Source organism: Lethenteron reissneri, chromosome 51 (assembly GCF_015708825.2).
Source record: "Lethenteron reissneri isolate LAM-NWPU_2019-01 chromosome 51, ASM1570882v1, whole genome shotgun sequence".
Taxonomy (NCBI): Eukaryota; Metazoa; Chordata; class Hyperoartia; order Petromyzontiformes; family Petromyzontidae; genus Lethenteron; species Lethenteron reissneri.
This window is the reverse complement of record NC_083829.1, coordinates 7,311,465-7,337,555: the sequence shown is the minus strand read 5'-3', so window position 1 is coordinate 7,337,555 and position 26,091 is coordinate 7,311,465. Positions and strand designations below refer to the sequence as shown.

The following is a 26,091-nucleotide window of genomic DNA, read 5'->3' as shown; positions in this document are numbered from 1 at the left end:
TAGGGGTAGGTTCAGGGTTAGGATAGGGTTAGGTTCAGGGTTAGGGTAGGGTTAGGTTCAGGGTTAGGTTCAGGGTTAGGATAGGGGTAGGTTCAGGGTTAGGATAGGGTTAGCTTCAGGGTTAGGGTAGGGTTAGGTTCAGGGTTAGGATAGGGTTAAGGTTCAGGGTTAGGTTCAGGGTTAGGTTCAGGGTTTGGGTTCAGGGTTAGGGGACACGGACGGGGATAGAAGTAGGGTAGAGTTAGCGGTGGGATTGTGGTTGATTAGGGGTGGAGGTAGTGATAGGGTTAAGGGTGGAGATAGTAACGGGTAGGGTTAGGGAATAGGGTGGAGGTAGTGATAGGGGTATAGTTAGGGATAAGGGTGGATGTAGTAATAGGGGTAGGGTTAGGGTTTAGGGTGAAGTTAGTGATAGGGTTAAGGGTGGATGCCGTGATAGGGTTAAGGGTGGACGTAGTAACGGGTAGGGTTAGGGAATAGGGTGGATGTAGTAATAGGGGTATAGTTTGGAATTAGGATGGATGTAGTAATAGGGGTATGGTTAGGGATGAGGGTGGATGTAGTAATAGGGGTATAGTTAGGGATTAGGGTGGATGTAGTAATAGGGGTAGGGTTAGGGATTAGGGTAGATGTAGTAATAGGGGTATTGTTAGGGTTTAGGGTGGAGGTAATGATAGGGTTAAGGGTGGAGGTCGTAGTAAGGGTTATAGATCGGGCTTATAGGTCGTCATAGCCCTGGATAGGATTCGGGACAAGGGCTTTCAATCAGGTCTGGGTTAAAGGTAAGGGCGGGCGTTGTGGTCAGAAAAACAGGTCGTGTCGCAATTAGTGGCAGGGTGAAAGGTCAGGGTCAGGGCAAAGGTTGCGGGTAAGGGCCGAAGGTCGCGGCAGGGGCACGCAGTGCGGATTAGCAGAGCAGCACAAGCAGCTACATATGCTACGGGCCCCGCACTTTCAAGTAATAGCAGCACTAACAGTACTGCTGTTAGTGCTGCTGTTAATACTGCAGTACTGCTGTTAATGCTGCTGTTACTATTACAGTACTGCTGTTACTACAGTACTGCTGTTACTACTACAGTACTGCTGTTAGTGCTGCTGTTACTACAGTACTGCTGTTACTACTACAGTACTGCTGTTAGTGCTGCTGTTACATTACTGCTGTTACTACTACAGTACTGCTGTTAGTGCTGCTGTTACTATTACAGTACTGCTGTTGGTGCTGCTGTTACTAATACAGTACTGCTGTTAGTGCTGCTGTTACTAATACAGTACTGCTGTTACTACTACAGTACTGCTGTTACTACTACAGCACTGCTGTTAGTGCTATAGTACTGCTGTTACTACTACAGTACTGCTGTTAGTGCTGCTGTTACTATTACAGTACTGCTGTTAGTGCTGCTGTTACTACTACAGTACTACTGTTACTACTACAGTACTGCTGTTAGTGCTGCTGTTACTATTACAGTACTGCTGTTAGTGCTGCTGTTACTATTACAGTACTGCTGTTAGTGCTGCTGTTACTAATACAGTACTGCTGTTAGTGCTGCTGTTACTATTACAGTACTGCTGTTAGTGCTGCTGTTACTACTACAGTACTGCTGTTAGTGCTGCTGTTACTATTACAGTACTGCTGTTAGTGCTGCTGTTACTAATACAGTACTGCTGTTAGTGCTGATGTTACTATTACAGTACTGCTGTTAGTGCTGCTGTTACTACTACAGTACTGCTGTTACTACTACAGTACTGCTGTTAGTGCTGCTGTTACTACTACAGTGCTGCTGTTAGTGCTGCTGTTACTACTACAGTACTGCTGTTACTAATACAGTACTGCTGTTAGTGCTGCTGTTACTAATACAGTACTGCTGTTAGTGCTGCTGTTACTACTACAGTACTGCTGTTAGTGCTGCTGTTACTACTACAGTACTGCTGTTACTAATACAGTACTGCTGTTAGTGCTGCTGTTACTAATACAGTACTGCTGTTAGTGCTGCTGTTACTAATACAGTACTGCTGTTACTAATACAGTACTGCTGTTAGTGCTGCTGTTACTAATACAGTACTGCTGTTAGTGCTGCTGTTACTACTACAGTACTGCTGTTAGTGCTGCTGTTACTACTACAGTACTGCTGTTAGTGCTGCTGTTACTACTACAGTACTGCTGTTACTAATACAGTACTGCTGTTAGTGCTGCTGTTACTACTACAGTACTGCTGTTAGTGCTGCTGTTACTACTACAGTACTGCTGTTAGTGCTGCTGTTACTACTGTAGTACTGCTGTTAGTTTTAATGCAGCTGCTATTATGTATTCTGCTACTGTAGCTGCTGCTGCCGCCGCTGCTACTGCTGTTCCTGTAGATGCTATCATTTATGTTTTTGCTCCCGTTGCTGTTAATGATGCTGCTGCTGCTACTGCCGCGGATATTGACATGGCCCAGCATCATTATTATCGTCAGCTTCTGAGCCGTAACGCATCTTACCCCAAGTCCACTTGCCTTTTCTTAGCATCCCATGGGATTGTGTCTCTTCGCCTGTCTCTAGCGAGTGTGTCCGTGTTCTCTAACAGCCAATGGGATTGTGTCTCTCCGCCTGTCTCTCTAGCGAGTGTGTCCTGTGTTCTCTAACGCAGCCCAAGGGATTGTCTCTCTCCGTCTCTCTAGCGAGTGTGTCCCGTGTTCTCTAACGCAGCCCATGGGATTGTGTCTCTCTAGCGAGTGTGTCCGTGTTCTCTAACGCAGCCCATGGGATTGTGTCTCTCCGCCTGTCTCTCTAGCGAGTGTGTCCGTGTTCTCTAACGCAGCCCAAGGGATTGTGTCTCTTCGTCTGTCTCTCTAGCGAGTGTGTCCGTGTTCTCTAACGCAGCCCATGGGATTGTGTCTCTCCGCCTGTCTCTCTAGCGAGTGTGTCCGTGTTCTCTAACGCAGCCCAAGGGATTGTGTCTCTCCGTCTGTCTCTCTAGCGAGTGTGTCCCGTGTTCTCTAACGCAGCCCATGGGATTGTGTCTCTCCGCCTGTCTCTCTAGCGAGTGTGTCCGTGTTCTCTAACGCAGCCCAAGGGATTGTGTCTCTCCGTCTGTCTCTCTAGCGAGTGTGTCCGTGTTCTCTAATGCAGCCCATGGGATTGTGTCTCTCTAGCGAGTGTGTCCCGTGTTCTCTAACGCAGCCCACGGGATGTCTCTCCGCCTGCCACCGTCGATCCCAAAAGCCCCCCACCCCCACCACGTTGCTGCAGGGCACGGCGCTCCGTCCGTTCAGACGTCCCCTCTCGCTCGCTTCGTCAAATGTCCGTGGAGATATCTGATCCACGTGGCACGCAGCAACCGGCCCCTTTTAAAATGCGATTCTTATCAAGGCCCCCCGCGGTGCAGACGACTGCGGTCTCCCCCGACTCTTATCCACAGATCTCTCGCTCTCTTTTCTCTGCCCTCCTTGTTATTCAAGCGCTATGCTAAAGAAGGGCCATTGCCCGAAGCGTCGACTATTATTATTTTTTTTACGAAGGCCTGGCCACACGTGAGCGATCGGTTGCGCTACAGATATCTGAGTAGATGCGGTCTCTGCTGCGAGCAGCAAACGGTGGCCACAACTGCCCGCAACCGGTTGCAGAAGTCGCCTCCACGCGATTTAGTTGCACGCAACCAGAGGTACGCAACTGAATAAAACCCCAGACGGGGACATGGTTAGAATTACAATTGGGACTAGGAAGAAGGTCGTGGTGGATCTTGTAGCCTGCGCAAGGGGTAGCAGGCGAAGAGCGGAGGGTTGGTGGACCGCTCGCTGATGGGAGGGGGGGGGGGTAAGAATGGAACTCGACTCACGTACGAACTCCCTGATTAGGGGGGGGGGGGTAAGAATGGAACTCGAGACTCACGTACGAACTCGCTGATTAGGGGGGGGTAAGAATGGAACTCGAGACTCACGTACGAACTCACTGATTAGGGGGGGGGGGTAAGAATGGAACTCGACTCACGTACGAACTCACTGATTAGGGGGGGTAAGAATGGAACTCGAGACTCACGTACGAACTCACTGATTGGGGGGGGGGGGTAAGAAGAGAACGAGACTCACGTACGAACTCGCTGATGGGAGCGGGGGGGGGGGTAAAAATGGAACTCGAGACTCACGTACGAACTTTTTATTTATTTGCGAGGTCGCCAGAACGCGGCGCAAAGCAAACGAAAGCTGCCGGCCGTGAATGTGGGGCGGGGGGGGGGACAGTGACTTTGGGAGTTTTACTAGCGGCATCAACACACACACGCGTACAAAAAACAAAGACCCCCCCCCCTCGTGTAGCCTTTAACAGACTGTAAGGGGGGCACAAGTGCCGTTAGTGAGCACCTATAGGAGGCTGGCACCGGCAGATGAGGCTGTGGCCAACCACAACACCACGCCCGGCCACCTTTGTCTCCCCCAGTGGCTGATGTTTTGCACACGGCACCAGGTGCTCATTTAAGGCCGAGCAGACCTAGGGGAGGGCCCAGGCCCGGTTCAAATAATCACTGTCCACCGTTGCTAGCCGTGAGTGGGAATTGAAATGTTGGTGGCCGGTTGCGTTGCGCAGTGCGACAATCGCTGCACCACCGCTCCCCACACACGCACATGTAAATACACGCACACACGGACCCACGTGCGCTCACACGGACCCACGTGTGCTCACACGCAAGCAAACAGACCCACACATCTACACACAGGAACCATCGACTGAAATTGCATAAACCAAAGAACACTTTCACAAGATTTAAACAAAATGAAACACTGATCAGAATCGTTCAGAAAAAAACAATACAGACCACACACGGTGCGCAATACTTTGGACCGGTGCCTCGATTCCTCCGCTACAGTCGATTCTGAGTCCCCGGCCATAACTCCAGCGAGTGGTCTGCTTTAACCGGGATGGCTCGTAAAATCATTCGCCTGTAACTTTGAAAAGAAAAATCTCATGCAACCGCTTTGTCCACATCTGGGCGAGCAGTTGCGCAACGAGGCCATTAGGGTAGGGCACGGACTCGGTTATGGTGTCGGCCGAGCGATAACTGCGAGCAGCAACCGTTTGCAGAGACGTCCACATGCAAGGGAACCCTCAAGTTGCATGCGACCAAAGGTGTGCGCGCGCGCAAGTGAATTGCAGAAATGTGGAGCGGGCGGGCTTTAAACATACAAGTGAAACACCACGTTCGACGCGCGGAACAGGCCCAACACGTTTCTGAAGAAATGAGAACAGATCAGCGCGCCCCCCTCCCTGTGCCCATCACTGCCAACCGTGTATGGTGCAAGCCGACACCGAGAGGGAAATGAATCGTGCGAGAGAAACAAAAAACCGAGTGGTAACATCGCCCCCTGCCGGCAGACGAGAGCCATTCGCAGGCTGGTGCTGCTTCACGCCCTGTGTCGCGTCGGGCGGCTGCCACTGTGGCGTCCCCCCTTCCCCCATCCTGTCTAGGCTAAGAATGCCGCTAGACAATGGACCGGTTGAGATGCGACGCAAGGCGCTCCGATGCGTTTGAGCGAGTGCCCGCCACGTGCATTCAAATCCTAACCCCCCCCCCTCGCCCGTTATCCGATTGTGATCTCAATCTCATCCGATTCTCAACAGACCCGGAGTGGCCGCAGCAGCAGCGGCGGCGGCACGAGCAGAGCAGAGCCATCCGAATCGCGGCGCTGCCGCTCCGCCGACCCCGTCCATCCGGACCTGGGCTGGACACGGAGTCCGGGTGGCGGCGACAGGGGCGACGTTGGATCCACGGGAGTTTGCCGGATCGAAAAAACCACATCGGCCACGGGGCTTCACGGCTGCTGGGCCACGACACTGGGGGCTTCAGGATCGCCCGGAGACAGCGCCTCGACCCCCGTAGAATTCATAATCCTGGGGTCAGACTCCTCCACATTATTCACCCCTGCCCGGCAACCCACCCCACCTACCACGGTAGTTTAACCCCTCGGCCTAATTCTGCCTCTGCGGAGATCATTTTCCCACGGGCCATCGCGACGCTCAAGCAGAGTTTGTACCCCTGCAGGTCAAAGTAATATATTTGGACCCAAGCCTGCCCTCCCCAGGGGAGGTCATCTGTCCACACGGAAGGCGTCATATCGCCGGGGTAGTGTTTTGACCCTGGGGTCCAAAGTCCATGGGGTCTGGGTTCGGGGGCGAGAGTTTGCGTCAGAGCTAGGCCTAGGGTTGGCTTTTGTGTGTGTGGGGGGGGGGGGGGAGAATGTTGGTGGGGGGCAAGGGGCTCGCGGTTTGAGTACGGCCAGCTTGGGCTACAGGCGGATGGGCGACGGTGGGGGTTTGCGGGGCTGTGCGTTAAAGCGGTCGGCTATAGGGTTAGACTAGAGGGGAGGGGGGCTACAATGGGGAGGGGGTGGCAGCGACAGACGGGGCACAGCCCAGGGGATTCACGGCCAAAAGCGGAACTGCATGGGGGGGGGGGGCGGCTACGGGCGCGCTGGCCCCGTTCCGCACAGGGCCCTCGCAAAAAGTTGCGCACGTGTTCACGCGGATGCCTAAGACACTGAAACAGCGGTAAGCGTAACATCGTCATCATCGTCGTCACGAGACCAACAGCCAGACATTGTCGAGGGCATCGTTTCATCGTAGCCTACAGTCCAACGGAAAAAAACACAACCATCGCCATCGTAATCACCACCGTAATCACCACCTTGTGCTTGATTTTAGCCAGGACAGTCTGGAACGCTGCGTCCGGGAATTATGTTGGCCCTGCCACAGCCATTCCCCTCCTTTAGGTTTGTCCTAAACCCATTGGTTGGTCGGATTATTAAAGAGAGGTCATACCTCGTCCTGTCGTGGTCATGCCCGAATCCACATTACATGCCAGCACGGCAGCGTTCCGGAAACACCGAGCGAAATATCAAGCCCTGATCATCACCACCACCACCGACAGCCCAACAATGAAACATCTTCACCAGCATTATCATTAGCATCTACAGCTCAACAACAGCGGGACACGACCAAAATCACCACCATCGTTACCAACATTGCCATCATCATCCCCCGCGACGCTCACGCCGGCGGTGCCGGGCCTTGGCGACAGCCAACGGACACGGGCACTGCCGGCGCCAAGCGCAAAATCGACGCAGCCAACACCTCGTCACCGTGACGTCCCATCACACGTGGCAGTTGAGAAATTGGATTAAACGCCACGTGCATGACGAGAGGGGGGGGGGGGCGAGCATTACCACCACCCGCCCAGCCGGTGTTTGATTTCTCGCGCGTACAAACACTCGTCTCAATGTAGGTCCACAGAACTTGGGCAACTGTTGGCGTGCAGTTGGTTCTTGCAGCCTTGCGTCACGCGCCTCTGGTTTGTCGCGCGGTACAAATTCTACGTCGTCGTGGCGAAGCGGCTGGGATTCCGCTGCGACACAAATTCGCTGTTGGAGGCTTCGGCAAAAAAAACGGGCGGAGGAAAAATCCACACTTTGTGTGGATTCCCTCCCACGGCACCGGTCGCCGTAGACGCAGGGGCGAGCCGGCAGTAACGACGCACCACCAGCACGCGGTCTCCCACTTGTTTGTTTATAAAAAAACTACAAAGTTACGAAAAGAGCTTCATTTCTCACCGGGTGTTTTTCGTGGGCTGCTGCTGTCGACCGGCGCAGGCAGCAACGCGACAAGCGGCAGTCACCACGGCCGGGAGCGAGAGCTATGGACGGACGGTGGTGCGCCGCCGGGTGCGTGAAAAAAATAGTGGTTCCGGCTCGTTGGCGATGGCTTGACGAAGCCGCCATCTCCACGGTTCGGAGCGAGAGTCGTGCTGGATGTGGTGTGCCTGGCGTGCGCGTGGTGACAGCCATCACCACGGTCGGAGCGAAAGAAACGGTGGACGTGGCGTGCCGAAATGTATTTAAGCTCCGGATCACAAGACAAGGATGTCGAGGCGCCGTCGAATGCCACCGCCGACGAGATATGTGCCGCTGGCCAAGTTGGATTTGTTCGATTTTGATTAATTAAAACAGCTGTGATGCGAGCCGTTCTCGGGTAGCTGCAGGGCGGTCTGTGCGTGCATGGAGTAAGCGTGCCCTGCAGTACGCGTGCCTGTGCACTGGACTTTGACAAAACAAATGGTCAAAGTGACCTCCTGCTCGAAGGAGCATCGAGGCATTGGTGGCTCATCTGTTGACAGCTCTGCAGAGCCTGCGGTGGAAATTCCACATTCCTCTGGCGGCGGCCGGTGGGGGTGGTTGTGTCTGTGTTTATCCACAGGACAAACCGCCGTTGACTTTGCACACAAAGCGGTGCTGGTTGGAATCGGTGCTGGTTGGAATCGGCTCCGGAGGGAGGGACCGATGATGGGCCGTGTCGACTTCCGCGCCAAACCGGGATTTAAAATCGCGGCCTCGCAATCGCCACGAGCTCAACACAACCGCACGTGGGGCCCACGGATTCGAGGCCTAAAAAATACAAAACACCGCCGGGGTCCCACGGAACTTTGCCGTGCGCCGGCGACGTTCACTGTTGGCACGTTTACGCGACGACACCGCCGCCACCACCACCGCGGCAGTGTTTTGCCGACTCCGGGCAAGCAGGGCAGAAGAGCAAGTAGGTATATAATAACAGACCGAGCGTTGAGTGCTAACCTCATCGCACACATGGGGGCATCCCCTTGAGTTGTTTGGCGCAGCCCTGCGGTAACCGCTGGCTCGCACTGCTGCTGGCAGAAGGGCCTCCACTGTGGATGCCCCCCCCCCATACGGTGTGTATTAGGCCAACTCCTCTACATCTCACCGAGCTCATGAAACAAAAACACTGAAAAAAAGTAAATTGGCCAAACGTCTCGAGCAAGAACCTCTTCATAAGAGGGTCTTGGTACTCGCCGATGCTTGCCTGGGTGGTCAAGTACCGCGGTGACATCGCTCGTCATTGCCGAAGGTCGATTCCCGGCCACGGCTACCGTCAGTGGCGATCGATATCGGGACCGGAGCTGCACGTGACGACGACGACAAAGAGGAGGGATGGCAACGCTTGGCGACCGCTCCACTCTGGGCTTCTCTGTCATGGCCGCTCTGCCGGTCCGCTTGGCGGTTCCGCCAAGCGGCAGGCACTTACACGGGGGGTGGGGGGCAGCACAGCAAGCGGGACGGGACGGGGGGCCGTCAGGAACCCCCTCCGTTCGGACGCAGTATTTCTCAACCTCTTCGTTGCGTTTTTACCACGTTATCTTTTTTAAAAGTTGCATTTATTTATTTTCTTCTTGTGCGTCAAGACGACCCATGCCAAGGTCAGAGGCCGGGGAGGGGGTGGGCAGGGAGAGGTGGGGGGGAAACTGCAGCAGGAACCGGGCAACCACGGTGTCACCTCCTGCTGCTGCTGATGCTTCTGCTCCCCATCCGACTCAGTAGAGGCGCTTCTCATAGCTGCAACAGAAGCAGAAGCAGCAGGAGAAGCAGCGTGAGTGGCGTGCTCGCTGTGCGCGGGACACGCAGCTACACCGGCCTTGCGCCGACGCCGCACCCACCAATGACAAGTGCCAGGCTAGGTGCACTTTGAGGCCACGCGACGCCGTGCGCGCATTCACCAGCGTGGTCAAGTACGGTAAAGCGAGGATTGGAGTGACGCGGTGGAGCGAGGGAGGGTACGGCAAGTGTGGGATGGCGAGGGTGGAGAGGGTTGGGATGGAGCGGGTGGAGCTGGGAGGGTGGAGCAGCGGGGGTGGAGCGGCGGGGGTGGAGCGGCGGGCGTGGAGCAACACTCACGAGTAGAGTCCGTGCACTCCCCCCTCCACCTGTGCCGACATGGTCCTCTTCTCAAACTTGAGCTCCCCAGAGTACATCATGGAGCTGTGGGACACCACAACCACCGGCACACACACGGACACACGGACACCACAACCACCAGCACAATATCAGCCGCCAACCACCGTGTCACACACACACGGACACCACAACCACCGTCACACACACACACGGACACCACAACCACCGTCACACACACACACGGACACCACAACCACCGTCACACACACGGACACCACAACCACCGACACACACGCACGGAAACCACAACCACCATAACACACAAATGGACACACGAACAACACAACCACCGTCACACACACACACGGACAACACAACCACCGTCACACACACACACACACAGACACCACAACCACCGACACACATACACGGACACCACAACCACCGTCACACACACACGGACACACCGACACCACAACCACCGTCACACGCACGGAAACCACAACCACCGTCACACACACACGGACAACACAACCACCGTCACGCACACACACATGGGACACCACAACCGTCACAAATTCAGCGACACAAAACACAAGAGCCCAAAGCAGTAACAACAGTAGCAGCCACCAGGTTTTTTAAGCCATCACTCCCTGGGCCTTCTTATCTTGTCGAGATTATAAAGCACCTTTACAGCAATTATAACATTGTAAACAAGATGATAATTCTTTGAAGTGAAGAATTGGGTTTTATAAGTGGGCTCTCGTCCTTTTGATGACGGTAGAACAAGAAGCGATTGACGATTGGTTGGGATATGCCTGGTCGCAGCTGGGGGGGGGGGGGGGTGCGAGCGAGAGTCATGGTGGATGTGGCGTGCCTGGCGCGCGTGTCTTTTCCGGGTCAGCGGTGGCGAAGTGGCTCGGTGGGACGCCACCGCCACCACCGGAGCGAGAGGTACGGTGGACGTGGCGTGCCGAAATTAACTTAAGCTCTGATCCACAAGACAAGGACGTGGAGGCGCCGTCGAATGCCGTCTCCGCAGAGATCTGCACCGCTGGCCAAGTCGGAATTGTTAGATTTTGATTAAATAAAACGGCTGTGAGGCGCGAGCTCGTCTCATGGGGGTCGGTGAGGGGCAGGAGCCATGAAGGGGAGGGGGGGGGGAAGGGGGCCACCGGGAGCGAGGTGGCCCCCGACCCGCGGGGGCCTTTGCCGCCTCAATGGCCTACAAAGACGGTGATCCCCCGTGTGGCCTACACAGGCTGTTGTTGGGGCAAGTGCTAAACGTGCACCGATGAAGGCCGACACGACACAAGAGGGGGTGGGCGATAGTCAGAACCACGGCCGGCCACTGACGTTTCCACACAACACCCCAGGTCATCATCGAAGGCTGAGTCGACCTTTCGGAGGGTCCAGGACCGGTTCAGATATTCGTCGCCTATGTTGTCGGTGGCCGCGAATGGGAATCGAACTCAGGTCACCGGGTTCACAGCACAGCGCGCTAACCGTTGCACCACCGCCCCTCATAGTAGGAAGCACAAAGACAAATATCCCCTGTGTAGCCTTAACAGACTGTAGGGGCAAGTGCTGTTAGCGAGCACCTGTGAAAGCCGGCACGGCACACGAGGGGGTGGGTGGCCAGCACCACGCCCGACTGCCTTAGTCTCCCCAGTGGCAATGATTTTACACATTGCACCAGGTACTCATTTAAGGCCGAATCGACCTCGGGGAAGCCCAGGACCAGTTCAGATAATCGTCACTGGTGTTGGCCGCGAGCGGGAATAGAACTTGGGTCTCGGGGTTCGTAGCGCAGCGCACGAACCGCTACACTCCCGCTCCACACAGAGACACCCACAGAGACATCATGGCGGCGACAGTCACTGACCGCAGCATGGAGAGGGACTTTGACCCGATGTCCTGGCAGCCGTGCTGCACGCCGGCGAGGAGATACGGCACAAACTTCTGGATGGAGCCCTTGTCCTGCACCAAGCCGGACACGCCCTGTGCCACCTTGATGTTGTCGTTCTCACTGCAAGACACGGCCTCATCATCATCATCACTGTACTTGGGCCTGTCCCGTGAACTCCCGCCATGACCTTTACACAGCCACCTTGACATTGTCACTCGTCGCCAAAGACACCGTACACACGACCTTCACGATTACAACCACAACAACCAACATCGTGATCATCATCGTAATCATCCACTTCATCACCTTCGTCACCTCCCCGCCCGCCCCTCACTCTGCTCTCTGGCAGGGCAGCCGTCGCGGTCATGGCCTTGCTCGACGATTTCCCCCTCCGCTCACGGTCACCGTCGTCTCTCACAAAACCTCGCCGCACAGACGAACGTCGCTCCCCTGCCTGCCACTCTGCCGTCAGCCTCAATAACCCCCCTACCCCCCATCTCGCCACCGCCATTCTAGCGTCACGGCTCGGTCACATGAAGTGGCGATCCATCCACTGCTGGATGAAGGCCGATGCCGCCACAGTCGCCGCCCACCTGAAGTAGCGGCTCTGGCTGCCCTTGTTCTTCTCCATGGCGTCCAGCGAGCCCATGCCACGGTACTTCTTGAGCCGCACGCCGTCCGAGAAGAAGTACTCGCCCGGGGCCTCCGTGGTGGCGGCCAGCAGGGAGCCCATCATCACTGGGGGTGGGAGGGAGGTGGGGGGAGGAGGAGGAAGAATACGGAGGGGGGAGAATAGGGAGACAGCGAAGAGAGGGGAGAGAAGAGTGGGGAAGAGGGGTGGAGGAGGAAACCAGGAGGAAAAGAACGAGGAGAGAGAATAATGGAGAAGAGGTGGGGGAGAAAGAACAGAGTAGGATGAGCGGAGGAGGATGGAGGTAATCGATAGAGGTCTGGAATGATGACGATGTCGACGACGAGACGGCGGTGCGGATGATGTTGTGACGGTGGCGAGGAGGCGGGGGGGGGGGGGGGTCTCACCGGTGGAGGCCCCCAGCGCGAGCGCCTTGATGATGTGCCCCACCGTCTGGATGCCGCCGTCGGCGATGACGGGCACGCCGAAGCGGCGCGCGTACTCCGCCACCTTGTACACGGCCGTGCCCTGGGGGCGCCCCACCGCCATCACTGCACGCACGTACACGTGAAGAGGCACAGCCATGTACATCACTGCGCAGAGACGCGCGCAGAGGCACGCGCAGCCCAACCGCGTCATACACACATCCCCCTTAGCCTGCCCATCCTTCTGTCCGTGGCCCCTTTAACCGCCCACTCTGGCGAGTCCGCGCGCCTCACCCTCCCCCCGCCCCTCTCCCTCCCTCCGCCCCTCTCCCTCCCTCGCGCCGCCCCGCCTAGCCCTCTCCCACGCCCCCCCCCTTCGCCCTCCCCCGCGCCCCCCCACCCCCGCGCCCCTCGCCCTCCCGCACCACTCACCCTCTTGCGTGATGCAAATGGAGCCGCTGCCCATGCCCACGCGCAGAGCGTCGACGCCGGCATCAATGAGGTTCTTCGCCTGCGCCGCCGTCACCACTGGAGGAGGAGAGGAGGGGGTGGGGCAACAAGGACGGGGAGACAGTCAGGACCGTTGCGGAAAGTTCCGGTATGTTGTACTGGTGCGGTGTAGGCGTGCCGTGTCGTACTGGTGCGGTGTAGGCGTGCCGCGTGTGTGTACTGCTGCGGTGTAGGTGTGCCGTGTCGTACTGGTGCGGTGTAGGCGTGCCGTGTGTGTGTACTGGTGCGGTGTAGGTGTGCCGTGTCGTACTGGTGCGGTGTAGGTGTGCCGTGTCGTACTCGTGCGGTGTAGGCGTGCCGTGTGTGTGTACTGGTGCGGTGTAGGCGTGCCGTGTCGTACTGGTGCGGTGTAGGCGTGCCGTGTCGTACTGGTGCGGTGTAGGCGTGCCGTGTGTGTGTACTGGTGCGGTGTAGGTGTGCCGTGTCGTACTGGTGCGGTGTAGGCGTGCCGTGTCGTACTGGTGCGGTGTAGGCGTGCCGTGTCGTACTGGTGTGGTGTAGGCGTGCCGTGTGTGTGTACTGGTGCGGTGTAGGTGTGCCGTGTCGTACTCGTGCGGTGTAGGCGTGCCGCGTGTGTGTACTGGTGCGGTGTAGGTGTGCCGTGTCGTACTGGTGCGGTGTAGGCGTGCCGTGTCGTACTGGTGCGGTGTAGGCGTGCCGTGTGTGTGTACTGGTGCGGTGTAGGTGTGCCGTGTCGTACTGGTGTGGTGTAGGCGTGCCGCGTGTGTGTACTGGTGCGGTGTAGGTGTGCCGTGTCGTACTGGTGCGGTGTAGGCGTGCCGTGTCGTACTGGTGCGGTGTAGGCGTGCCACGTGTGTCGTACTGGTGTGGTGTAGGCGTGCCGCGTGTGTCGTACTGGTGCGGTGTAGGTGTGTCGTGCTGGTTTGGCGTAGGCGTGTTGCATTTTTTTCTGTGGCAGAGTTTGCAGAGACGAGCGCCACTGATCGAGATCGACCATCCGGATTTCGTCTGCCTCGTGGTTTGCTGTAGCACCTCCTCTCTCACCGGCCCACGGCATGGGCGAGCCGAACACCGGATGGTGGAGCGGGTGCAGTTTCACCGACGATGATTGCTGCTGTGTGCGTGACCCATATTGAGTAAGCTGCAGGTAAGACGTTCCAAATTTGGCAAGTCTGGACCATGACGCCGGCAAACTCTTGCGAACGACGTCGCGGGATCTTCTCATTCAACATCCACTGTGAGCAAAGCAGATGGGGCGCACAGGGCGGCAAGGCGGATTTGAAATGCAAACCTCTGCAACAAGCGGCGAACGCGCTACCACTGGACAGCGCTGCTGCCCCGCGCCTCCCCCCGCCCCCCCAAGGTGTGGCGAGTCGTCCGAACGTGCGCATGTCTAGATGTAGAGAGTGGTGGTGCAACGGTTGTTGGTCGAGCGGTCAATACGCAGCGCTACGAACCCGGTGACCCGAGTTCGATTCCCGATCACGGCCACCAACACCAGTGACGATCATCTGAACCGGTCCTGGGCCTCCCCTAGGTCGACTCAGCCTCAAATTAGTACCTGGTGCGGTTTGTAAACATCACCAATGGAGAGATAAAGGCGGCCGGGCGTGGTGTTGGCCACCCACCCCCCCTCTTTCTCTAAGAGTCTGTTGGGGCTACACGGCGGCGTGCATCTCTCTAAAGTCTGCGCAGGTGGCATTGTGGAGGTGCCCACCGTTGCCGCCCACCACCTGCAGGTCCGGAAACTTCTGCTTGATGTACCGGATCATCTGGATCTGGAAGATGGAGTTGCCTTGGGAGGAGTCCTGCCAACGTCACGCAGCCGAGGGAAATTCAACAAAAAATCTAAACCATCTTCCAGGCCATTGCGCGAGTGCGTGTGTGAGCAGGCGAGGAGGCCCAACACGCAAGCAGGCGAGTGTTCACGCATTTGTCCGAGAGTGCAGGCGAGCGATTGAACGAGCAGGCAGGCGAATAGGTGAAAGTGAGCTGGTGTTCACAGCCAGCTTGTTTGAGGAAGTGAGCGAGTGACCGAATGGCCATGCAGGTGAGCGAACGAGTTAATTGAGCGAACGAGCGAGCGGGCGAGTAGACAACTTTGTCGATGACTGAGCGAGCGAGAGAGTGAGCATGCAGGTGAATGACTGAGCGAGCGGGTAAGTAAGCGAGCGGATGGGGGAGCGGGCGAGCGAATGGATGACCGGGCGAGCGAGCAGATGGGCGAGCGAGCGAGCGGGCGGGCAGAAGGATGGGCGAGCGAGGCACGTGCCAGCACGACGAGGTCGACCCCGGCCTGGGCGAGCAGGTCGATGCGGTACTTGTCGTCCTCGCGGGTGCCGATGGCGGCGCCGCAAAGCAGCTGCTTGCGCTCGTCCTTGGAGGCAAGCGGGTATTCGCGGCTCTTCCTGAGGTCGGTGCGTGCGATGATGGACACCAGCTCGTCCTTCTCGTTCACGATGGGCAGCTTGCCTACACACGGTCACAAGTCATACATACACACAAAACAACAAAGATCCCCAATATAGCCTTAACAGACTGTAGGGGCAAGTGCTGTTAGCGAGCAACTATGTGTAATAAAGGTCGTTGAGGCGACTTCTGGAATCCGGTCTTTTATTCAACTTGCATTACAGCTTTCCTTCACGCTGCTGACAGGCAGCGTGAGAGGGATAGATAGAGACACACTGCCACGTGGCAACCCGGAGCCCCACTCACGCGTGGCCCCTTCCTCCGTTCGTTCCCGTTCTGACCACGTGTTGCTCGTCTCCACTCCTATTTAATACCCGGGTCACGTGGTACGTTTCCACCAATCCTGGTTAGCCTCCATGGAATATTCCAGGCTCCCTCGTAGGCTCAAAGGGTCATGCCCCTGACTCATCTCCCCATTGGCTGTGGCCAAAGCCAGCAGAACCAATCCTCTACTTACAGCTGTCACCTTTCCATTACGTCAGGGCCACGCCCCTAGGCTCCCCCCCCATTGGCTATAAACCAGGACCGGCAGAGCCAATCATCATGACAAGTTGTGATACGTCAGTGAGCCGGATATATCTTCACATTACATATGGAAGGCCGGAACGGTACACGAGGGGGTGGGTGGGCCAGCACCACGCCCGACCGCCTTTATCTCCCTAGTAGGGATGTTTACACATCGCACCAGGTACTAATTTGAGGCTGAGTCGACCTAGGGGAGGCCCAGGACCGGTTCAGATAATCGTCACTGGTGTTGGCCGTGAGCGGGAATCGAACGGCCGGGTTCATAGCGCTGCGCGCTAACTGCTACACCATCGCTCCTCACACACACACTTATACACACAGACACGCGTACACACCCCCCCCGGGCCTCCTCCACCTCCCCCCTCCTCACCGCATTGTTTTCTGTGGCAGAGTTTGCAGAGACGAGCGCCACTGATCGAGAGCGCCCATCCGGATTTCGTCTGCCTCGTGGTTTGCTGTGGCACCTCCTCTCAACGGCCCACGGCACAAGCGAGCCGAGCGCCGGATGGTGGAGCGGGTGCAGTTTCACCGACAACCCCGACCCCAAACCAGACTCCAGCCCCATCCCAGATAATAACTTCTCCTCCTGGCCACCTCTTGAATCTCTTCCTACTCTTCCTCTAATGATGGCTAAGACTTTGTTGGCATGACGATGGCGATAACGATGTTGTCATGACGATGGCTATGATTATGCTGTCATGACGATGCCTTCGATGCCGGTGGTGATGGTTTGCTGCTCCGCACACCTTTCTTGCTCCTCTGCAGGAGCTCGTTGGCTTCCGTGAGCGTCACCCCAGACGGCGCCACCACCAGGTCCTCCCGCTTGGTCATCACCTGCGGAGGCACGCCGTCACTCGCTCACCGCACCACCCGGCCCCCGCCACTCGCTCACCGCACCACACTAACGGAACTGTTACACGCTCATCACAGTTCAACGGTTCCATACTGTAGCGTAGTGCGGTGTGGTGCGGCGCTCCCTCTGAGAGGTCCATGCTGCAGTGCGGTGCAGTGCGGTCTGGTGATGCACTACCTCTGAGAGCTCCATGCTGTAGTCCTTCTCGGTGAGGAAGTCGATGTCGCGCGAGGTGATGATGCCCACGAGGCGGCCGCCCATGCGCCCCGTCTCGGTGATGGGGATCCCCGAGAAGCCGTGGCGCGCCTTGGCCTCGAACACGTCGCCCACCGAGTGGGCCGGGCTCAGCACCACGGGGTCTGTGATGAAGCCCTGCTTGTACTTCTACACGGCGGCGCCCACGGGGGAAGGGCGGTGGGGACGCGTGTGCAGAGGTGGGTGGGCATGTGAGTAGGACAGTGGGCGGGCGGGCGGATGAGCAGGGGGGTAGGTGGGTGAGCGAGTGGGTGAGTGAGCGAGTGGATGGGAAAGTGGGTGGATGAGTCGGTCAGTGGGTGGGCAGACAGGTGGGCAAGGTGGGTTGGGTGGGCATAATCTGGCGAGTGTGTGGATGAGCAGGTGAGTAGGTCAGTGAATGGGTGGGTGGGTGCATTGGTGGGGATCGAACCTTCACTTTCCGGACTTCGTTGGCTTGGAACTCAGGAGTGCAGTTGTGGTGAATCACACCCACACCTCCCATGAGCTGTGGGGGCGGTACGATCACAACCACAAATATAACCACAACCAGAACTACACACACACACACAACAAGAACTACAAACACAACTACGAGCCCACGGTTCGCCCTGAGAATAAGCCAATGAGGACAAGCGCTTGGTTACTAGCGCGTGGTTAGGAGGCCGTGTGCCGGTCGCGGCCCTCACCGCCATGGCGATGGCCATGCTGGACTCGGTGACCGTGTCCATGGGGGAGGAGACGAGCGGGGTCTTGAGGGTGATCTGTTTGGTGAGCGCCGACGCCAGGTCCTGTGATGCACACACAAATGGGCATGAACACACACACGCAAAGGCGCGCATACGAGTACACGCACGTGTCGAGTACAGACACAGAGGAACATCCACGTACAAAGATCCCCTCTACGGCCTTAACACACTGCTGGAACAAGTATTGTTAGCGAGCACCTATGAAGGCCGGCACGGCACACGAGGGAGTGGGTGGCCAGCACCACACCTGGCCACCTTTGTCTCCCTAGTGCCGATATTTACACACCGTACCAGGTACTCATTTGAGGCTGAGTCGACCTAGGGGGAGGGCCCATGACCCGCTCAGATAATGGTCACTGCTATTGGCTGTGAATTGAACATGTACACGCACATAGGTACACGCAAACGTGTGTACACATGTATACATACAAGAGAGTTAACAAAAACCTAAATACTTTGGTCGATAACACCATGTGGCCTTGGGAGGAAAACGTGTCCTGCAATGGCCCTTCATGTGCGATGAACAAGGGCCATTTCCCGACATGTCAAATCTCTTAACGGATTTTTTTTGCTTTCAATGACAGAGTAATTGACACGTGTGTTTATGTGGTCGTGAACCGGCTCGTGGTGGCAATGCCCCCACGTGTGCCCCTCGACCGCTCGACGCGCAGACGCTGCTGACTCACCACTTCATCCGCGCTGAAGTCGATGAAGCCGGGAAGGATGAGGAAGTCACTGAAAATACACACAAAGACAAAGATCCCCTTTATAGCCTTTAACATACTGTTAGGGCAAGTGCCGTTTGTGAGCACCTTTGAAGGCTGGAAGGGTACATGAGGAGGTCCATGGCCAGCACCACACCCGACCGCCTTAGTCTCCCCAGTTGCGTTGTTTTTTTACACATTGCATTAGGTACTCGTTTGAGGCTTAGTCGACGTAGGGGAGACCCAGCACCAGTTTAGATAACCGTCAGTGGTGTTGGACTTGAGCAGGAATCGAACTCAGGTCGCCCGGTTCGTAGCGCAGCACACCAACTGCCACGCTACCGCTTCCCACGCGTACACACACACACGTGCATACACACGCGCGAGCTGATCGGTTACACGAGCACCATGAGACTTGGATGCTAAATATACACATTACACACGCGCACGAAACAGTGTGACCCCCCCCCCAACCCCGTATAGCCTCCATAGACTGTTGGGGAAAGTTCTGATAGCGAGCACCTATTAAGGCTATCGGGAGTGCTGGCCAATGGGAGTGGTGACAGGGACAGGCACGCTGGGGTTGACAACGCAGAGGTCGTCGGTTAGAACTCCCGGCGTGTAAGTTGTCGCAATGAGGAAAGTTTTATATATCCCCCCCCCCACCTCTTGTTTACCCAGCGGTGTAAATGGGCTCACCGCAGTAAGTTCGCTGGCATATCGCGAGTGGTGGGGTAAAGTGTGGGCACTTCCATATGTCGAGCGTTCCCCTTGAGTCGAGGCCATTCTGTCAACAGCTGCATGACCATGATATTTCCGGGCTGTATTTTTACCACCTTTTAAAATTAAGTGTGACCAGAACGTAATTTGTAATTAAGCCAACACTGCTGCAGTGTTCGTAACTAGCAGTTCTATTCTACCCTTGCGCACGATGGCCATATGGCTCAGGAGCTAAACGGCAATGTCGAGATTTGCTGAGCATGATGAAGAGGGCTTCAATAGAGAGAGAGTTGCTGTTCTCCTTTGTTGAAGGAGCGTAGACTACAGTAGTTTACTACATGATTCATAGTCTGAGTTGCATGGCGGCAAGATGTTAACTACCTCGCCCAGTATACAGGTCATGGATTCGATCCCGACCCTGATGTCTGTATATGTGGAGTTGCATGTTCTCCTCGTGTTCGCGTCGATTTTTCTCCACATTCAGAAACATACATTTAAAGTATTTGGCTGCTATCAATTTCCACATTTATAAGCCACTTCATTGAACTATCATTTGTGGCCAGGTCGCTTCTGAAAGAGCTATATATCGTTCAGTGGGCCTTATCTGGTCAAATAAAGAGTTGAGTTTCGTTTAGCATGGCCACAATCGCACTACTATAGCTTGTCTTTAACTTTCCATTCATGACGGAGAAGTGCGCATCTATTTGCTGATGTGGGTGGGAGACTGTCGCCTTCTCCCGGTGGTTCCATTTGTTTTTCATGTTACCTTCAACACAACTGACACCATCATTGGGGCGAAATGGACATCGTGAATTTAATTTAATGGTGTACTAACCGTGATGCGATGCAAAGTTCAAGCGGCCTTTATGAATGAACAAACGCGACAGCCGTGAGGCGGCGGGAGGGAATAAAATTAGGAGGAAAAAATGTGCAAAGTCTTTATTTGACTTTCCGCTGAATCATAAAGTTATTTTCCGTTAACATCCGCGAGTACACGGATAATCACCGTGGTCGATCGCGAGCTATAAGCGGCGGTCTGGGACGACGGCCGTGAAATCATCCGCGTGCACTCTCACCCCGAGGGCCAAACACCGTGACGGCTCGTGACAAAAAGGGGGGGGGGCCCTTTGATTTTTGGCTTTTGGCCGACACGCAAGAACATTTGGGCTGTGGGACAGGAACCTCCTTTGTCCTGTTCCTTTGGGGTCCGTGAAATGCAGACTTCCACGGTGTCATCCATTCAAAGGTTCCAAGCCAATCATCACAGGACGCAAATAACCAGCTCGCAACCGCTCGCTGTGACTTTCTCAGAATCGAGCAGCGCTTCAAATTCAATTGGATGCCATCCCGATTCGTTAATAAATAAGTCAGGAGTTGTTTTTCATGCCATCAACGCCATGTCGGTTGATCGTGGGGCTTGTTTGACCATGCTAGTCAGCACAGGTTAGTTAAGGGAAGTAGCTAGAACCAGTGCAGATATAATAAAAAATTTTTATCCTTTATATCAAACTGCCTGCTGGATGAATGCCCTCCCCATGTCATGTTGGTAAAAGGGGGAATAGAACCGGTTCACAGATCACTCTCTACTGATGTTAGTCATGGACGGGAATCGCCACTCAACCGATTATAATCACATCGACCATATTTCCAATCGACTGTAAACGCGACCGCTTAACATATCTACGATCGGGAGCGGTTCGAGTGGGGGGCAGTTTTAAACAAAAAAAATCCACCGTTTTTCGGAATCTCCATGCTCCCTGCCTCCCCCCGTCTTCACCAAGACGCACAGACCGACGTGGTGAAAGCTCTAACCAACCACCAGCAGAGGATTGAGTCAAGGGGGCTGTGTGCGTCTTTGTCTTTGGCACAGGACGACGGTTCCGGCACACGTGGCATTTGAACTGGCTAGGCCGGAGGGGGTTGTGTTAGAAACGAACTAGACCAGCGACTTTTGTTTGCCCAAAGCCGGCAAAAACGCCCCATCAATCTAATCACCGCGTCGATGATCCGCACCTGCCTCACGTGGGCTCGCAAGACACGGGGAGAAATGTTGTAGAGGCGTCTAATGCGCGGTTGTGCATCACTGCAGCTCGAATTTTACATTTCATTCATCGTGGCTACTAAGACAGCGAATCCTAAAGTCAGCAGAGCGTCACCCGCCCTGTTTAAAATGTATTACGGTACTAGACGGACTTGAGTGGTTAGCGAATTCCACATTCCTAGCCAGCGGCGGCTCCATGCTCCACATTTTCATTACAATCATCATTATCATCAGCCGCCAAAGTAGGATTGTTGCATTTGCTCCGTCTGTGCTGTGATCATACTAGTTATGCCTCTGTAGCTAAAAACAAAAGTAGATTCTGATACGTCCACGAACACTATCGTGACTTTAATCGCTCGTGCGGGTACTCGAGTTTTCGACTGATGATAGGAGAGTGAGAGCGCGTGGGGGGGGGGGGCACTTACTTGTACGTGAGTCCATCCGCACCGGCGAACAGCTGCTGCGCGGTCATGCCGTCGTCTGGAACGTATCCTGTGCCTCCGCTGATGAGAAAGTCGGCCATCCTACAACAGGCGGGAGAGGAATGAGAGACAGGGGAAGGCGGGCTAGCCCCGAGCTAATCAGCAGGCTCGGGACTTAACGAAAGCCGTAGAAGCGTTGCTGGAACAGGCGCGGCGCGCCAAACACGTGCTCGCTTGTGGTTATAACCGGCAGCGTAAAACCATGCGCGCGCCGTGAGGGGGGGGGGGGGTGCACGGCGACCACGTGGTAGGGGTCGCTGGAGGCGGCCATCTTAGGTAGGGGGTATCGCCGTCGCGTTCATGTTAACAGCGTCGCCCCCCGCCCCGCCCCCCCCCATGACTCTCACTGAGCTCCCTGCCCTCTGACCCCCCCCCCCCCGAGCAACATGGCCGCCGCGAACTCGTGCAGCGTGGCGCAGACGTCAATCAAACGAAACGCCGAATGTCCAACAGAGTTGTTAGCGCACATATCGACAGACATCGTCAAAGCTGTTTAGGGATAATTAATAGCACCGGGACCACAACAAAAACACGTGTGTGAAGTGAATCGATGACATAATCGATGACATACTCGACGAGCTTAGCTCAAGCGGTGGCGGTTAAGAAGTTACAGTCGATGCCAGGGTTTGTTCGTTTTATGCGTTACGATTATGCCGATCGCGATTCGATTGTTCCTGGAGATAATTGTTAAAGTTTGAGACTCTCTTCATCGGGCTAGAACCAGGGGTCCGCAACCTACGGGCTCTTTAAGGCCCGTCTCGTATTCACATGCTGCCTACATTATTAGACCAATTCAGAGCTTATTGGTCACCCCGTGCCCTTATAAATGTCAACGTTCATCCTACAAAGCCCCATCACAAGGGAGAAACACAAATAGATGGTTTTTTGCCCGCATTGAAACAGCTGTACGCCGTATAGACCTGAAAACGCAATTTCCCTGTACAAGAATACAGGTAAACCGAACTGGTATGCTCTTAAAATATTTTTTTTACAGAATTCGAAAAATAGATCTAATTGTTATTTGGTTGTCAACCTCTGGGCTAGTGTTATGACAGTACAGTATTTGGGCTTAATGTCAATCACTGGGGCTCACGACGTCAAACTACAGCACAAAGTGTTCAGTGTTAAGCCCCAAGGCACAGCAGGCGAACAGAGATGGTAAACACAGATTGTACTTGACTTAAAACTTTCGTGACTGCAGGAATTCATATTCTTGGTTCTTTCGGTAAAGTCGCGTAGATAGAAAATACAAATATTTATTCTTAACTATCATTGTATCCACTAAACATAGTTCTAACCATATTCTTGGTTCTTTCGGTAAAGTCACGTAGAAGGGAAATAATAAAATAATATAAATATAAAACAATACAAATTCTCACGTTTCGACTGCAACAATTTTCTTGCTGTGGATTTCATACCTGATGATGATTGCTTGTGTTGCAGTCGAAACGTCGTGAGAATTTTAATTGTTTTATATTTATATTATTTCATTATTTCCCTTCTACGTGACTTTACCGAAAGAAGCAATAATATGAATCCCTGCAGTCACGAAAGCTTTAAATCAAAATTTATAGTTCTAACCTTTAAACTGGCTCAGCGGGACAAAACCCACCTCTAACCCAAAAAACCTAACACTCGCCCTAAGTTCAAGATAATACCAACCCGATTACCAATCCCTAAACCTAACCCTCTAAACATAAACCATAATACTAGTTCTAAACCTACCCTCTAAACCTAATCCTAGCCCAAACCATAAAACTATAACACCCTAACAAGCACACATTCGAAGCCTCACCCGACATCCATTAACATAACAAGTCATCCTAATATTCACTCATCTTGAACATAACCCCCCAACCTTAATCATAAGCTTAGACCAATCCCAGCAATTCTAGATTTGAAGCTTTCGTGACTGCAAGGATTCATACTGTTAGGCTTTTCTCGGTAAAGTCACGTAGGTAAAACATAAAATTAAAAGTTAATAAAAGTAATCATGGAAATAAAATAATAAATATTTTTTTACTTTTTATTTTTACCGACGTGACTTTACCGAAAAAACCCTAACAGTATCAATCCCAGCAATCCTGGCACTGCTGAAACCGGAAAACGAGGTCGGTTATGGCCAATTCGCAAATGTTGGTCAAGAGCTGGCACCATAACACACCTGGGAGCAAAGTGTCCTGGAGAAGCTCAACAAAGGGTGTCTCCCCCCCTCCCCGTGCGATGCCTCCAACCTGCGGACGTGGCTATAATCCAACTGGCCCAATCTGTCCACCTCTTCGGTGCATGTACGAACGAATAAAAGCCACGGAGCTCGTGAAAGAGACGGCTAAGGTCAATGGGCTGTCGCCTGGCTTGAAATGAGGCACGTGAACGAATGAATCAGCGAGTGAATGGTGAACGACGAGATGGTTTGTATGCTGAACTTATTTCGCACCGAACGTAGCCAACCGTGCGTGGACAGGGTAACGAACTAAGCACAACACGCGAACAGAGAGATACATCTTTCGAGTAACAACAATTGTTAGACAGCCCCCCTTTTTTAGGGGTCCACAGGTGGTCTAATCCCTACCGAGAGATCCAAAGAGAAGCCACGTGGACAGACGACTGCGGTGAGGGCGCAGCCCTGCAAGTGCCTGCTCACGCCACTGCTGGCAGAAGGCCCTCCCCCCACCCCACTGAAGCGAGCTCTAGAGACCCCCTCTCGAGGATATTTGGCCTAATCTTCCACGCCAGCCAGACCTCTTGAAAAATATGTTGTAGTTACCACCACTTTCACCCTCCCCAAGGCGACCTGCCGTACTGTTTATGTAACAACTGCTGTGACGGCAGATTGAACCGGCCTGGAACAAACACCTCTGCACGATATAGAGGCAGTGATGTAGCATTCCTTGGGGTAACAATTCAAAAAGAAAGTACTGCAAAGGGGGTTCTCTGCTGGGCTACGGGTTATTGCACAATCACCCGGCCCTTGGCAAGAGATCTCACGCCAACCACATGTTGGTAGACATCCCCTATTAACCCCCCCCCCCAACCCCCCATTGTTTGTGGACCCCCGTATCCCAGCCACCACCCCCGCAAGGTCACGCGGACTCAGCTGCAAAGGGGATTAGTCGTGGGGGGGGGGGGGGGGATAACATCAAGACCCCCGTAAATCAAAGAGTGTTACATACGCAGATCCCTTACCCCAAAATAAACGGGGGTCCATTGTCTGACATCCGGACCCCAAGACCCGCAAGGGGTCCGGCTAGAAAGGGGGGGGGGGGGTGTTAGCTTACGTACGGTGCGAAAGAAGTTAAACATATAAACAACAGGGGTACAGCTAGAAGGGTGATTGAGGGGGGTAGACATCCAGACCCCTGGATGTCTATGGCTGAGCGAGACACCCCCAGACCCCCTCGGACTGCCCCCCACATCTCTCCTCGGTCTGCCCCCCACATCTCTCCTGCCCCCCACATCTCTCCTCGGTCTGCCCCCCACATCTCTCCTCGGTCTGCCCCCCACATCTCTCCTGCCCCCCACGTCTCTCCTCGGACTGCCCCCCACATCTCTCCTGCCCCCCACATCTCTCCTCGGTCTGCCTCCCACATCTATCCTGCCCCCCACGTCTCTCCTCGGACTGCCCCCACATCTCTCCTGCCCCCCACGTCTCTCCTCGGTCTGCCCCCCACATCTCTCCTGCCCCCCACATCTCTCCTCGGACTGCCCCCCACATCTCTGCTGCCCCCCACGTCTCTCCCGCTCACCTCTCCGGCTCAGACATGGCCCTGTTGCGGTAGGGATGGTGGCCCACGGACCGCCGCCTGGCGCCGTTCACGTAGGCCGCGCCACCACCACCACCACCCTCAAGGTACTCCGCCATGGTGGACAGCGCAGGAGGAGACGACGCCGATGTTGTTGTTGTTGCTGCTGATGATGGAGCTTGAGTCGAGGGCACAGGAGCGGCGGGGCTGAGGCCGGGGCGGGCGGACATCGAGGCCTCCTGGCACGACGGAGCGCCGTCGTCGACCTCCTCCACATCCCCAAGGCCATTGCAGACGCCTCGAACGGTGGCCATGAGCTGGGGTCTGCAGCTGCTGCTGCCGAGGGGATTGAGGAGAGAGGAGAAAGAGAAATGGTTCGGTGGCAGCGAGGGGGGGGGGTGCTTCAACTACGCTCGCTTTATTGTCAC

General features: G+C 55.1%; 2 protein-coding genes across 2 annotated transcripts in view; one reads left to right on the top strand and one right to left on the bottom strand.

The window, feature by feature from the left end:
- The window catches only part of LOC133355546 (G-box-binding factor-like), an 11,280-nt gene extending 4,169 nt beyond the window's left edge, over nt 1-7,111 (top strand). Inside the window, exons 5-6 of the mRNA XM_061572887.1 lie at nt 5,590-5,742; nt 7,046-7,111. Of these exons, the coding sequence (XP_061428871.1) occupies nt 5,590-5,742; nt 7,046-7,111 (219 nt within the window). The remainder of the gene's footprint in view (nt 1-5,589; nt 5,743-7,045) is intronic.
- Nucleotides 6,446-26,091, bottom strand: LOC133355437 (inosine-5'-monophosphate dehydrogenase 1b). The gene is made up of 15 exons (XM_061572741.1): nt 25,667-26,091; nt 21,864-21,962; nt 18,660-18,708; nt 17,914-18,015; nt 17,658-17,732; nt 17,168-17,374; nt 16,884-16,971; nt 15,416-15,615; nt 14,861-14,951; nt 13,105-13,200; nt 12,655-12,798; nt 12,210-12,354; nt 11,593-11,736; nt 9,708-9,791; nt 6,446-9,368 (listed from the first exon to the last, which is right to left on the bottom strand). Exons 1-15 carry the CDS (start codon nt 25,975-25,977, stop codon nt 9,347-9,349), a joined length of 1,857 nt encoding a protein of 618 aa, XP_061428725.1. The 5' UTR covers nt 25,978-26,091; the 3' UTR covers nt 6,446-9,346.

Excerpts from the sequence above, each read along its gene's own strand:
- LOC133355437 (XM_061572741.1), bottom strand. The coding sequence starts at position 25,977 with ATGGCCACCGTTCGAGGCGTCTGCAATGGCCTTGGGGATGTGGAGGAG. Across the intron at positions 17,733-17,913 it reads GCATGGCCATCGCCATGGCG|CTCATGGGAGGTGTGGGTGT; the intron begins GTGAGGGCCGCG and ends CCGCCCCCACAG. Across the intron at positions 14,952-15,415 it reads GGGTCGACCTCGTCGTGCTG|GACTCCTCCCAAGGCAACTC; the intron begins GCACGTGCCTCG and ends TGACGTTGGCAG.